This window comes from Dicentrarchus labrax, unplaced genomic scaffold (genome assembly GCF_905237075.1).
Source record: "Dicentrarchus labrax unplaced genomic scaffold, dlabrax2021, whole genome shotgun sequence".
Lineage (NCBI taxonomy): Eukaryota > Metazoa > Chordata > Actinopteri > Moronidae > Dicentrarchus > Dicentrarchus labrax.
Genome location: NW_026136713.1, coordinates 300397 through 314307, shown reverse-complemented (window position 1 = coordinate 314307; position 13911 = coordinate 300397). Strand labels below are relative to the sequence as shown.

The following is a 13911-nucleotide window of genomic DNA, read 5'->3' as shown; positions in this document are numbered from 1 at the left end:
TTCTTTCTTGAGTTGTGGCGCAGGCGTCCCCCGGGTATCATTAAGTTCCATCTAATCTGCTCTTTGTCTGCAGAGGGACAATGGCTGATAGTAAAAACACATGTAGGGCCGATGTGATGTTTTTGCAGGAAACCTGATTCCTCTGATCTGTTTCTGTAGCAGGACGGGCGCTCACATGCTAAAACTGTTATTCCTCTGTGTAGATTTACTTCATTCGTCACAGGCATTCTGACAATGTTTTTGAGCTCGCTGCTTTTACCTTTAGAGCCCAAACACACAAACATTTATGATTCATTTAAATGGAATCACAGCGGGTCACTGCAGTGTGGTCTCCACTCAATTTCCACTACAATTCAGGTGTGACTGTGTGTTTCTACCTCAAGGGCTTTCCATAACAGAGTTGTTTAAACATATATGTGTTAAAGAGAACCAGATAGATGGTAAATGGACTGGTTGTAGAGGGGGCTCCATTCATTGCTATGGAAGCTGGAAGCCAAAACTGTTTGACAAATTACCCCAATCTTCCGCATGTGCTTCCGCATCGAGGGGCCCATAGAGCAAGCACACTAGCAACTTCCACTGGCTGAGCTGCTAACTTCAGGTTCAGCCCTTCACTAACTTGAATAGGGATAAATGATTTAATCGGGCAGCTCTCCTATACCCTTTTTCCACCGACGCAAAACCTAGTGCTTGTTCTATGCTGGTGCTAGTGCTGGTTCAGAGTTGGTTCAACTTGAGAACCTTCTAAGAACCGGTTTGCAAGACAGCCACGTCATTGAGTCACTGTATACATCTCCACTGTTAGCTACTGTCACCAAGGTTACGCTGGCTAGCTAACATTACGCAAGCAGGCATGCTACTAATTTGTCACATCAATGTTACAAACCTCAAACAAAAAAACCAGAACATTGATGTTAGCAGCTGTATTTGCTTGTGTTAGCTGACCAACAGCTAGCTAGCTCGCTCAGTGTTACATTCATAACATCTCAATAAATACCGTACAAAGCTGCTGGCCACAAGGCACCGCAGTCCCTGCTGTAAGTGGTTCTTGGTTCTAGACCCTCAAAGTGTTGGTTCCACGCTGGATTCCTGTCGAAATGCAAAAAATGGTTCAAGATTAGGCTCTGAACCATCCTTCAAACTACCTTAGGGTAACTAGACTTTCAATGTTACTGGACAGAATGGATCAAATTCTGACAGTGAAATCAATCGTTTTGTGGTGGTTGTGATCTTTCACAGTGTAAGCTTACGGGAAAAAGTATTTTTGGGCCAGTGTGCATCACATGACGGACGCCACTGCTGTCATTAAACGATTGGGCCACTTTAAAGCCCAGTGCTTTACCTGTGGGCTTGTGTTTTTGGCAGCTACAACGAACTTTCATTTTGTGTTGACTCGGGCGGCCCCTGTGCACAAAAGTGGTAGCAGTGGTACCGCCTTCTCTTATTGATTTTAAGGGGAATACAACTGAATCCAACCCCGTGGCAGGCATACAGCGCTGACAATTACTACACAGAAATGGCCAGTTTTCTCACTGATGGTCATATAGAGGCATCCCTGTTAAACTGAGACTGTTCAATAACCAGTTTTTAAAAACTTCTTGTAGTATGTTTAAATACCGTTAACCATTATTTACACATTTAAAACACCATGATGAACACATTTTGGGGATTTTTAAATAAAAGGACATCATTTTGACCATTCATGACCATGGCAGCAGTATTTGTGACAAAATACTAAAATCATTTCAACACAAACATCCTTAATACTGTGACATCTCACAGTCTTCCTCAGCAAATATAGCTGGCTCTGATGTCATCTCCAAGCAATTTAAAGTGCTTTACATAAGATAAAAGGCATACAGAAAAGAAACACATATAAAAAGACAAATATAATTAGGATTTTAGAAAGAGTGAAATAAAATAGTAGATAAAAATAAAGTAAAATAGAATAAATCAGAAGTACAAACATTAGAGCACAGCTACAGTGTAGTGCAAGATAGAAATAAGGCATCCCAAGTTTAATTCAATAAAGACAGTGGCAAACATAAAAGTCTTTGGCCGTGATTTAAATGAACTGAGGGTTGGAGCATTTGTTCCAGATATGTGGTGCATACAAAGTCCGTACTGCTTCTCCGTGTTTAGTTCGGACTCTGACAGTAAGCAGATCGGTCCCAGACCATCTGAGAGGTCTGGACGGAGCAGCAGATCAGAATGGTATTTTAGACCTAAACCATTCATACCAATGATAATGTGAATCCTCCTCTGTGTTTCTTTTCTTTGGAGCAGCTAGTGGTGCAGTTAGCCTCATGGCTTGCTTTTGGTGCTGCCTAAAACTGTATCAACATGCAAAGGAAGCACAGGCCGCCAGGGAATTTTGTATAGTATCATTTTTGTATATATAAGTTCTGATAAACTGTGTGGCCCCAACAGCCAACAATAAAGTTAGTGACTACCTGGTGAACGCAGTGAACCATTAAGCTAAAGCATTCAGCTCAAGAGCCAGGTATTTGTGTTAAAAGAGAGTGAATATGGAAAACCGTCAAGTGATCAGAATACACCTCCAAATAAATGCAAATATTTCCCCGCTTCATGCACAAGGTAACTGTTTGCTAACACATTCACCTTATCAACTTTATTAACATGACAATATGTTAACATTGTGTTTAGAGGTTGTTCTGCTGCCCCAAAGTGGAATAAACAGTGAATGTAGCTCTACTAATCAAGATCTTATGTTAGCAATATATTTCAGATGTAACTAGCTAGCTATTGATTGATGTATATTAGCTAGCTAGTTAGCTAGTGTTCTTCTAACCAGCTGACTTAAGATGTGACTATATACATGTCACCTTTATCTGTTAACCATCTTCAAAGTGTGGTTGTCTTTTCAACATAGATTAGCCTAGCACATAGCATATCTAAGTACAGGAAAGGAGGAAGTTGACCGAGGCTTGCTCTGTTGTTATTGGAGCACAAGAGCAAAAAGGGGCGGGACCTAGGAAGAGTCGATTAAAGTTCGATTCCGTTTAGTGTAGCAATGTTTTTTCTGGAACAGAACCTCAATTAGTATCATAGGTAACACCTGTGTTTACCCTACTATTTTATGCCAGAATCCTGCTGTGAAAAAGCTCTTTTAGTAAAGGTTGTTTGTGATGTGTGCACCCTGACAGGACTACCTGCAGACACTACTCGGGGCAATAAAAAGTACACCCTATGCTAATATTCATATTTACAGTTAATATTGTCCTAAAGCGACACTAGATTTTGATAAAGCCATATGTAGATAAACAGATGTATGAAACAGTATCAGTCCTTTCTCCTTTTATTCAGTATATGATCATATGAACACATACGTTTCTGGAGATTAAAAGTTTCCTGTGTCACCGGGACAACAGGCTACTTCCTCATGAATGCAGCTGCTGGGACAGGTCAAAGGTCAGTTGGGGGGGTAATGGTTGATGGATGCTGGGTGGGTGGCTTGGGTGGGGATCATGGTAAATACATGAATGGAGCTGTGTGTCTGGGACTGTGTGGGGCTCATCCTGCTGTTGTCCATAGCAACAAAAATGCTCTTTTTGGACTGCGTGGTGTCTCTGGTAACTTCTCTGAATGACCACATCTCAAGTCCTGCACCCATAGGATCCCTCTGGACACAGCTGCATTCCAGTTAGACCGATAAAGGTTTATAAAGGCCTGTGAAGATATTTGGAGGTTGAACATTTTGTTCTGATATTTTAAGTTTGCAATTATTTATGCTAGAATTACCCCCCCCCAAAAAAAAAATGCAACAGATATGCAGTGATTCTATGATAATTCTATTTTGGGTGGAAATGTCTCCAAGACTGATGTGGATATCTGATGGTGGAGTATCTGTGGAGCCATTAGCCTGAGGCTTACAGGCTAGTACACTGTATAAAAATGTTATTGACAATGGCTCTCCCTGACGTTGGTCTGACGTAGCTGACCTGTGGTGGCATGGTGATCAGATGGTGGTAAACCGCCAGAGGAGCTTTGGGTGGAGGAGAGGAGAGCTCCACAAAGAGAGCAGTGTTAAACTGTGATTACTGATGTGGCTGTCAGAGCTGAGAGGACAGTGATGATGTGGTCTCATTTATATAATTATTCAATTCTCAGATCAGAATAGCTTAAAATGGAATTTGGTCATAAGATCTTATTATTAAACCCCATCTTTATCAGTCATTTAAAGGGACAGTTCACCCCGAAATCTAAAAGACATAATTTTTCTCTTACCTGTAGTTCTATTTATCCATTTAGACTGTTTTGGTGTGTGTTTCTGATTTCTGGAGATAACGGCCTTCTCTCCAATATAATGGAACCAGATGAAAGAAAATAGTTCCTAGATGAAACTGCTCACAACAAGGTCTGTGGATTATCTTGAGGAACTGGGTCATGATTTCTGGAAAGAGGCATTTCTGTTGAATTTTTTGGCAGGCTGATATCTCCTGATAACTCAGCAACTAAGAGGAAAAATATGTACTTTTATTTTGGGGTGAACTGTCCCTATAACCATAAACCCACAACAAAGACTTTTTTGGTTTTGTTTGGTTTTTGATGAACATTAAAGCGGTAGTTCACCCAAATTAACAAAAACACATATTTTCTCACTTACATAGGTAAGTAAAAGATTATACAATATTGATACAGTTATAGAACTGTATCAATATTGTAAAATGTTTTATATTATGTAGGTAGAACAGATGGCCCACATTGCCACTTGTGCATTTGAAACATGTCTACCTATTTCAGAAAACACCATTAACTAACTAAGACGCAGCATGCGTTGAAGAAACCGAACCACGTCTGTCAAAGTACTCTTCTCCCCTCCTGACATCACCGTCAGCAGAGGTGGCTGGTGGATGATGTAGTACTGGAATAATAATAATACAGCATGTGTTTCTGGAGTTGTTTGGCTACAGTAACACTCACTCCTACTGATTTTCCATCACCTCTCTACCTATTTCCTGTAGCGCTGACAATGGTGATGAATAGTACAGACAGTTTTTTGGCAACACATTTTGCACCAAATTCTACAACTGAATTTTAAGGTGGAAGAATAATTCACATCCTTTAATAGTAGAAACACTATAAAATAATAAAATAGTAAAAATAAATAAAATACTTTATTATAAATGAAGGTACTGCATTCAAGATGATAAAAAGTAAGTAAGTAAGTAAGTAAGTATCATTGGCTAATTATAATGAAAGTATCAAAAGTATAGGATGGTAAATGTTCAATGTTACATTGCTAAATATTAGCAATTATAATGTTGTACTTGGTCAATGTAATGTCAGTTACATTATATACTACTGTATATAGCCTACTGTTATACTGGGCAGTTTATTCTGTAGCAACACATATTTTACACAAATATTAATCTGCAAATGCATCTGCATGTTTATCTTCCTTTAATTGGCACCTATTTTCATAATCATCATTTTTAATCCCTAATAAACAATAAAATATGTTTTTGTCATATTTGCTGAAACTTTCACTGTATCCTGACAGTAGCAGCAGCAAACATGAGACAGATAATCTGTGTAAAAGGTTCCTCTGGCTCCTACTCGTGCGGGCATTTGCAAGAATCTACCGGTGTAAATGAGAACAACTAATCTGTAGCAGATAAATATTTGTTTGTCTGAAACTCTTCGCTGAAATGTAGTAGAGGCAAACCACTTTAAACATGAAGTGAAAAGACTACACAGTACTTAAAATGATCTTAATACAGAAACCCTCATATTGTCTTATTATAGCAGGTACTCGCTTCCTGTAGTATTTATAGTTTTATAGAGCATCTTTGGTATTTGGAATTGTATACTGTGTTCTAACCATTTTTTAGACGGTTAAAATCAGTTTACCCTGAACTTCATTTTACTGTTTACTGTTAGCTTTCTCCGCTTTTATTTTGAAGGTTAAACTACCGGTGTCCTTCCAAAACATGGATGCTGGTGAGTCTAGTGCATCCCTAACTAGTTAGAGGCTGAGTAGGACCGTATGAGACCAACAAGATTATTTCAAACTAGGTCCTTGTTTTGTCTCCTGGAGGTAAAAAAAATCAGCAGCCATTGTCCTCTTTTTCCAGTAGGATTAACGGTCTGTATAGATAGGTGCTGTCCACGGTGGATAATGTAGCTAACGTATACAGATCAGGTATTTACTATTTTCCGTAAAGGTCGTTTGGTTGGTGGTGGATAGTTGATGGTGAAGGGTCTGTTACCGCTGGCATAGCATTAAACGATTCGGCCAAAAGAGTGGAGATGCCGGGGATTGAACCCGGGGCCTCATACATGCAAAGCATGCGCTCTACCACTGAGCTACATCCCCAGTTGTAACCGAGGGGCGATACGAGGGTATTAATATATTACAATGCCTGTTACGATCAGACATAGATATAGGGTATAATAGGTATTGTTTATGGGGAAAGAAAAATAGCGGTCTACACCGGAGACCAGTGTATTTTATATAGTGTAACGTTAATCTTAAATAACATTGCTATAACTTGAAATACAAACTTCATAAAAAAATACTACCCCACCCACACTTTTAATAATGTGTTTGAAAAACAACGTTAAGTTACAAAACAGCTACAAATTTGCCACCCAACATCAGAACAAAATCCTTTTTTAGTCATTAAACCTACTGAAACGGTGTAGACTGCGAGGAGAATGTCACAGTAGAGATATTTCTCTCCACAATCAGATGATAAACTATGAAATGTTCTCCCGTTACATCAATAATAATAATAATAATAATAATAATAAGATAATAGTTAATAATAAATCATGCTGTTACCGGCACGCAGCAGCGCCTCGTTGTCTTTTCACAATATAAAGTGTTACATTGTCATTTATAATACATTTATATTTAATGTGTTATTTTAATGTGTTCTCAAAAGTAAAACGACTTTGTTGCTGAAATTCGATGAACATGTGAACGATTGTTCACTATAAGGTTTACTGGGTATCAGTATGATGTGTTAGTGACAGGACAAGCGCTGTTCTCTATTCCACCAGCAGATGTCGCTATTGCCCGCACATGAACATTTCACCTTGCCGCCTGCATCTTTACAGCACTTTGACATGTCATCAAGTGACAGCATACACCTATGGGCCCGCAGGCGGAAACGGTAAAGACATGTATGCTTTTGTGATGTGAGTCTGTGACGTACGATAGAGTCACAACCGTTAGTCTGTAACGTAACCCTACCTTCGTCTCACCTGAACCGCTCACATCCACCTGCTGCCCGCACGGAACCAGCGGCGAGTCGAGAGACAAACCCTGACGGACTGCCAGTGAGCAATGAAATGAGGTTTTACTCCCTCAGATTTGGATGTCTGCTGGCTTTGGCTTGTTTTGTGTCGGTCACCTGGATTAAATCGATCCCCAGGGATGGAGGTAACTTTAAACCGTAATGTAACCGACCGTACTTAGAAAAGTAGAACTTTTTAGACTGTTACAAACTAATTTAGGTCTAATTGTCAGGTTCTTTGGAAACAACCACAAAATTGTGTTTAACTTGGAAAATGTGGATATTGTAATTTATTTTATTGTAAAAACTTTGTAGAAACGGTGTTTATCATGTGACAGCCGAAGTAAAGCTAATGAAGTTAAAGAAATATACGTAGGCTGAGTCAGAGACACCCACTGTGGCTGGCACACACCTGACGTTGTTTGTACAACAGTATCATAAAAGATTCTCATTAAAGAGGCTGTGGGGAAAACTATTAACAGCAACATCTGTGAAATTCCAGCTGTTGAGCTGTAAACCTGTGGGTTCTGGGGTCAGGGCACTATACTGACCCCCCCCAACACAATTAGCTAGGACGTGTCTAAAAGTTTCCTTTAAGTGGCCTACTTGAGTCAGCATTAACAGCCACACATTATGGAGAGCAGCACTAACCAGTGGTCTGCTTTCTCTCTTTGTTAGGTTTGGGTATTTAGATTTGAACAATTCCTTGAAAAGAAAACAGGTTTATTTTACTTTAAAATAACTAATTTCATAATCATCCTTTTTATTGCAAACATTTTAATGCATGATTCCAGCTTCACAAATGTGAGGATTTGTTGCTTTTCCATTTAATTACTTTAATAATTTGAATGTATTTTATATCATTTTGAGGACAACAGATGCACAGACACAAGGGATGGGCAATACCACAGAATTTGGTTGATACCATATAATAATGGACAGAGCTTCCGGTTCTGAAAAATGAAAGCAATGCAGAAGTGTCTTAAAACCTGCATTCTCTGTAAAGGCCAGCAGGGGGAGCTCCATTGGCTGCAATAACAAAGCGATCCCATTCACGCTAATGGAGAATGAGCCGGCTTTACACTTCATTTATGAGCTCAGTAAACAGTTTCCTGATGAGTTTATGGTGTCAGTCGCTGGTTTCACATCTTCTTCCATACATTATGATGTTCATTTAGTAAATTATGGTCCAATTTAAAGTAAAATAGACGATAAAGCTGCGTATGCTTTTGGGCGGGGCTACCTTTTGATTGACAGGTCATTCTCAGTGAGTCTGTCTAGCGCAGTGCTCTAAACTGAAACTGTCAAACTAGGCTAGATTCTGTTACTGCGTTGTCTAAAAAAATGATTGGAACAGTGACTCGTAAGAAGTACGTCATCCATATGGAAACTCGTTTCAGCCGAGTTCTCGCTCAACCCAAGCAAGAGCTGAAAGCAGTTCAGCTGTCATTTGACTTACTTGAAGTTTCAGTTTGAAATGACAAAATGAAGTCAGCGTCACTTAGAATTACTAAAGCTACTTGATCAAGAATGTCATTTTAACTTTCAAAATTGAGTTTGAGGGCTCCACAATTTCAACGTGTCTGTTTCAGTGTCTCCGGGTTCAGCGGTACAGCCAGAACTGCAGACACTGTACGAGCGTCTGTTGGTGGCCGAGGAGTTGGGAGGGCAGGTCAGCAGGGATCTCAGCAGCATCCTGGAACAGCTGAAGAATATCTCTAAAGCTGGCAACATCACCCGTCCCAGCAGTAACACCACTGCCACCACCATCTCCACAGGTGGTGTTTTTACCTAAAGTAAAGCGCATGTGTTAGACAGAGGTTTGCAGGAGGCAGTTCAGTTCAACCCCCAAGATCATCAACCGGTAAAAGACATTTCTGTTGTATGTTATATGATGACAACAATACTATTCCATTATACTGCCACTACTAGTGGAACCACTTCTGATGTGGCTAATACTGTTAAATTAGAGTTATTACTTTACAGACATGGCTCCATTTATCTTCTCATAGGGCAACATTGTTGTTGGGCCCCTCCCCACCACCACCATCACTTCACCCGCTTCTCCCACTGTAGTTCCCAGTAACTACAGCTCACTATCTGGCTGCAGATTTTCTTCGTCTGCCAGTTTGTAGTAATTTTGATTAAACAGAATATACACTACATGAGCACAACATAAACTAAAATAAGCTAATGATAATGCTACCTTTCTAGAAGAAATGCAGTGCTTCAATAAACAAAAAAGAAAACTTAAATGTTTAAAATATTGAAATAAAAATAATAAAGTTAAATAATTATAGCATCTTTTCAATAATTGTAATCCTCTAAGATTAGTGCATAAGCAAAATAAGCAATGAAAAATAATACTGTGCTTACAAACAATGATAACATATTAAGACTGAAAAGAAGTGAACCCAGGACAGAGCCTTGAGCAAATGCCTTTTCTTTTGTGATAAGAAGCTTGTTATAAGTAGTTGCAATTTAATAGGTAGGAATCAGTGCTGTGCTGGTGCCTCTTTCTTTTCTCTTGTCTTTATTTATAAATATATTTGGTGTTGAGGTAATCCAGTTACGTTACTTTAATGGTTTTGACACTTGGATTAGGTAACTGACTACTCTTGACTTTATTGCACACTGAAGTAATTTTGGGGCATTTTAAGCTTTAACAACAGACAGTAGAGAGCCAACAGGAAATGAGGGAGAGAAAGATGTGCCCTAAGCTGTGGGGGCACCCCACTCTTGTACATCTTAACATGTTTAATGAGCTTTGTAATGAATTAAATACTTTCTAGTAGTTTACAAAAACTTGCTCGACTTGACTGACTGTTACATTGACCTCTCCCCTTCTCTCCTGTGGACAGAAGCAGTAAGGCAGCCAGGTGGTTCAGGCCTACAGACGTTCCTCCAGCCCAACATTTACCTGTACATGCCCCACCTCAGACAACATCCAGACAGCCTCCGACCTAATGTAGTCATAGGACAGGGACGCCGTGGAGGTATGCAGCACTTCTACATAAACACCCATAAAAACCCACACCCCTACTATTATACTATTGTATGAAACCCCTGTGACTCTGTGTTTCAGCTTTATTTGAAGGATTGAACATTTCCTTTCAAAACATAGTTGATTTGAAAATGGTAAAACATTGTAGCTGCCTGAAAATGCACTGATGAAATGTCACTAAAAGGGCTGATAGCCAGTAACATCCTAAGATCAGAGCAGTTGTGACATTCATTGGGTATAGATGCCTCCCACACATCACCTCACATTAAGTGTTATTATAAAGTGTGGGTGAGGAGTGAAAGTGAGACTCTGAGAATGATAGTCATTGAAGCATAGAGAGCACTGTTCACTGCTGTTGTTTTCTTTGGCATTACCTGTGTGTGTGTGTGTGTCTTTCCTCAGTGTCCATGGTGATGGGCATTCCTACAGTGAAGCGTGACAAGCAGAACTACCTGGTTAGCACACTCAGCTCTCTGCTCTACAGCCTGACTTCCGCACAACGCCAAGATCTCCTCATCATTGTCTTCGTTGCTGAGGTTACACACACACACACACACACAAACACACAATGAATGCTGAAGAAAATGTGAGAAAATCATGCTTTAAAGATGATGAAGATATGTAACCTTTGGAAAACCAGTGTTAATAATGTAACCAGTGGCTGTATGTGAAATGCAGTCAGCATCCTGTTGCTCACCCTTGCACTCGTACAGTCGGTAGGCGAGAGCAAGCATCATCCTGGACATTGGCCAAAAGTGACATCCACTACATTAAAGACATTAAAGTAACACTCATATTTAGCATAACATTACTGTCTGCAATGTTCCTGTATTTTATTTTGACCATTGACTCCATGCTACTAACTAGCTCTCCATTTACAAATCATCCTATCAGCCAACACCATGAAGCAACCAACACCAGACCCACACTGGCAGCCAATCAACAGCCAGCTGCACAACCCCTAAATATTGTTGTAAAATGGAGTTTAAAAGATGACTTTACCAGACATTTCAGCAACATTGAGGTTTGGTTGAAAAGTTAAAAGTGAAAAGACGTCTAAAAAAGACATCCCTCTACATCTAAAAGTTTTTCAGGCTGCTCTAAGGACTTGGATTCAACCCAGTTTCAACCACAACTTCCTGATTATACTCAATGGCCCCAGGTGGTGTTAAACTGGAATACATTACACTGAGTTGTGTAAGTGTTTCTTATTTACATACATGAGGAGGGCAGAATATCACAAAGACTTCTGAATATAATTACACTACTGAATATAACTCAGTCCAGTACAACACCACTTTTAAATCAAACATTATAAAAGTATACTTTATGGCAGATCACTGGTACTGCATTGCATTAGCCTGTACAGGAACACCTAATGAGAACATTGACAAAAGTACCAATAAAATGTATTGACCTGTCAGATATCAGAAACCTCTGTATTGCCTTTGGTAGTTATTTAATTTTTATTTTAATTCATGAGGTAGAGCTTGTTTTCATTCAATAAAGGTCCAGGAGGATCTATTGAAATGGAATATAATATTCATAGGTATGTTTTTATTAGTGTATAATCACCTGAATATAGGAATCTTTGTGTTTGTTGTTACCTTAGAATGAGCTGTTTTTATCTACTGATGCAGTGAGTTGCCTTCCATGGCAGCCACCGTGTTCCTGCAGTAGCGCAGAACAAATCAAACACTGGCTATAGATAGGGCCAGTCATGTGTTTTGCATGGTCACAATAGTTTCTCCCTCGTGCTTGGAAAGGGAGGGGAAAGCGAGTGAGCTGTTATCTGAAACTACACTGCTAAATACCAGTGAGGTTGATTTCCACCAACTGAATACCCCTCACCTCACCTCAAGAAGTGCATTTCTATTGACTAATCGCAAAATGACCCTACTTCTTGTAGATTTATTTGTCTCAATCTCTAGTTTCAGTCTTCTTTTTACAGTAAAATAGACCATAAAGCAGGGTATGCTTTAGGGCGTGGCTACCTTGTGATTGACAGGTCATTCTCAGGGAGTTTGTATAGTTCAACGCACCAAACTCAGATCAAACTGTCAGTGTTGATCAAATATGGATCCAGAATCCGTTGACTATTTCTCCACCAGCTCCACACTCTCGTCTAAAATACGGTCATTTCTGGCTCCAAAAAAACATGGTGACAACAGCCATCATGCCAAACCCGAGGCTTCAGATCAGCACTCCACGAAGCAATGGGTGAAATCAAGTTGGGTTTACACTTGAGCCGACTCTGTAGATAAAAACAGCTCATTCTAAGGTAACAAAAACTCATCCATTAACTGTTTCCTGAAACCTACATTAGCCAGCGCCAATGTTTATGGTGGTCTGCCTTGGCACGGATTTACCCGCAGTAAAACACCGAGGGGGGCCGATCGCCTGCTCCGAGGTGAAACAGTGAGCGGCTGTGGTGCAGAAGAAAAGCGGGTCGTCCCCTAATTGGAAGGTTGTTGGTTCGATCCCCGGCTCCTCCCGCCACTAAGCATCCTTGAGCAGGGTCCATTTACCATTTACAGTGAGCAGTGGAGAGCTGCACACTTACCACGCCACTCCCAGTGCATCAAAAGCCCTGTGAACAAAAAGCAAATAAGAGTAATCAGTAATGTAATCCACGCAAAAGATGTACAGACGAGGAAAATAAACACTCAGCAGAATACAGTTCATTCAGGTTACTCAGGTTGGCCAAGGCTGCACTGAAGCAACAAACTCTGTAGGACCCTTTTAAAGGGAGAAATTCCCTCTAGACAGAGACAAGATCAAAAATCTTTAGTGTTTGTTAAGCTATTTTATAGCCTACTTTGTTTATTAATTATTTAGTATAAAATATGTATGTATAATTGAGTATATTAATAATAATAATAATAATAATAATAATAATAATAATAATAATAATAATCTTAATATATTATGTATAAAGAACATTAAGGAACAGCTTGGTTGCATGGAATAATTATTTTCCTAAAGCAATGCAGAGCTATTCACCTGCATTATTTAAGAAAATACAAGTATTAGGTCAGGACTGATGGGCATCGGGGGCAAAAAAACTTGATTGGTACATTTTTACCATGGTATTGAGAATCGTGGAAATTCACTGGTGTTGGTATCAACTACTAGATTTCTGGAATTGTGACATCCCTACTCCTCTCTGTACAGAAGAGCAGAGACAGACGAGTGTTCAGTACCTTTGTAGCTTCTAACTGAATCTCTGTGCGTCCCTGTTTGTATTTTCAGATATCAGCTTTATCTTTACTGTTTCGTGTTTGCTTTTACTGCCGATGAAAACCCAACATTTCCTCAATTTGCTATTTGATAATCAAAGCTTTTAAATAACAAAATAACCAGGGACTTTTATTATGAAGAATGTATGGGAAATTAAATGTGTTTATCATCAAGTTAGCGCGGAAGCTTTTCTTCAATAAAAATGAGTCTACAGACTGCAGGGAGGAAGGTGGCTGTGAACGTAACTGCTGTGAAACAATCAGAAAGAGGAAAAAATATATTTATTTGATTCACTGCTTTGTTTTCGCCAACGCTGGTCTCTCTTTTCATTCAATCTTGAGCTCGACCTTCGCGGCTCTCTGCATGTAAAGACACACCGTCAAGCCCTGTTTTAAGCCCGGG

At 39.6% G+C, this 13911-nt stretch overlaps 1 protein-coding gene and 1 non-coding gene across 4 annotated transcripts in view; one reads left to right on the top strand and one right to left on the bottom strand.

Annotated features, from left to right (window-relative positions):
- Nucleotides 1-6268: 6268 nt before the first annotated feature.
- Nucleotides 6269-6340, bottom strand: trnaa-ugc (transfer RNA alanine (anticodon UGC)). Its single transcript has one exon. It is a non-coding gene; the product is annotated as a tRNA-Ala (tRNA).
- A 749-nt stretch (nucleotides 6341-7089) lies between these two features.
- zgc:154054 (Alpha-1,3-mannosyl-glycoprotein 4-beta-N-acetylglucosaminyltransferase B-like) overlaps nucleotides 7090-13911 on the top strand; it is a 35124-nt gene continuing 28302 nt past the window's right edge. The window contains exons 1-4 of one of the 3 annotated variants that reach the window (XM_051420850.1): nucleotides 7091-7411; nucleotides 8858-9043; nucleotides 10127-10261; nucleotides 10672-10805. In XM_051420850.1, the coding sequence (XP_051276810.1) occupies nucleotides 7321-7411; nucleotides 8858-9043; nucleotides 10127-10261; nucleotides 10672-10805 (546 nt within the window). In that variant the 5' untranslated portion in view covers nucleotides 7091-7320. Of the gene's footprint in view, nucleotides 7412-8857; nucleotides 9044-10126; nucleotides 10262-10671; nucleotides 10806-13911 lie in introns of all 3 variants that reach the window. The other 2 variants (XM_051420848.1, XM_051420849.1) reach the window with 2 other exon arrangements.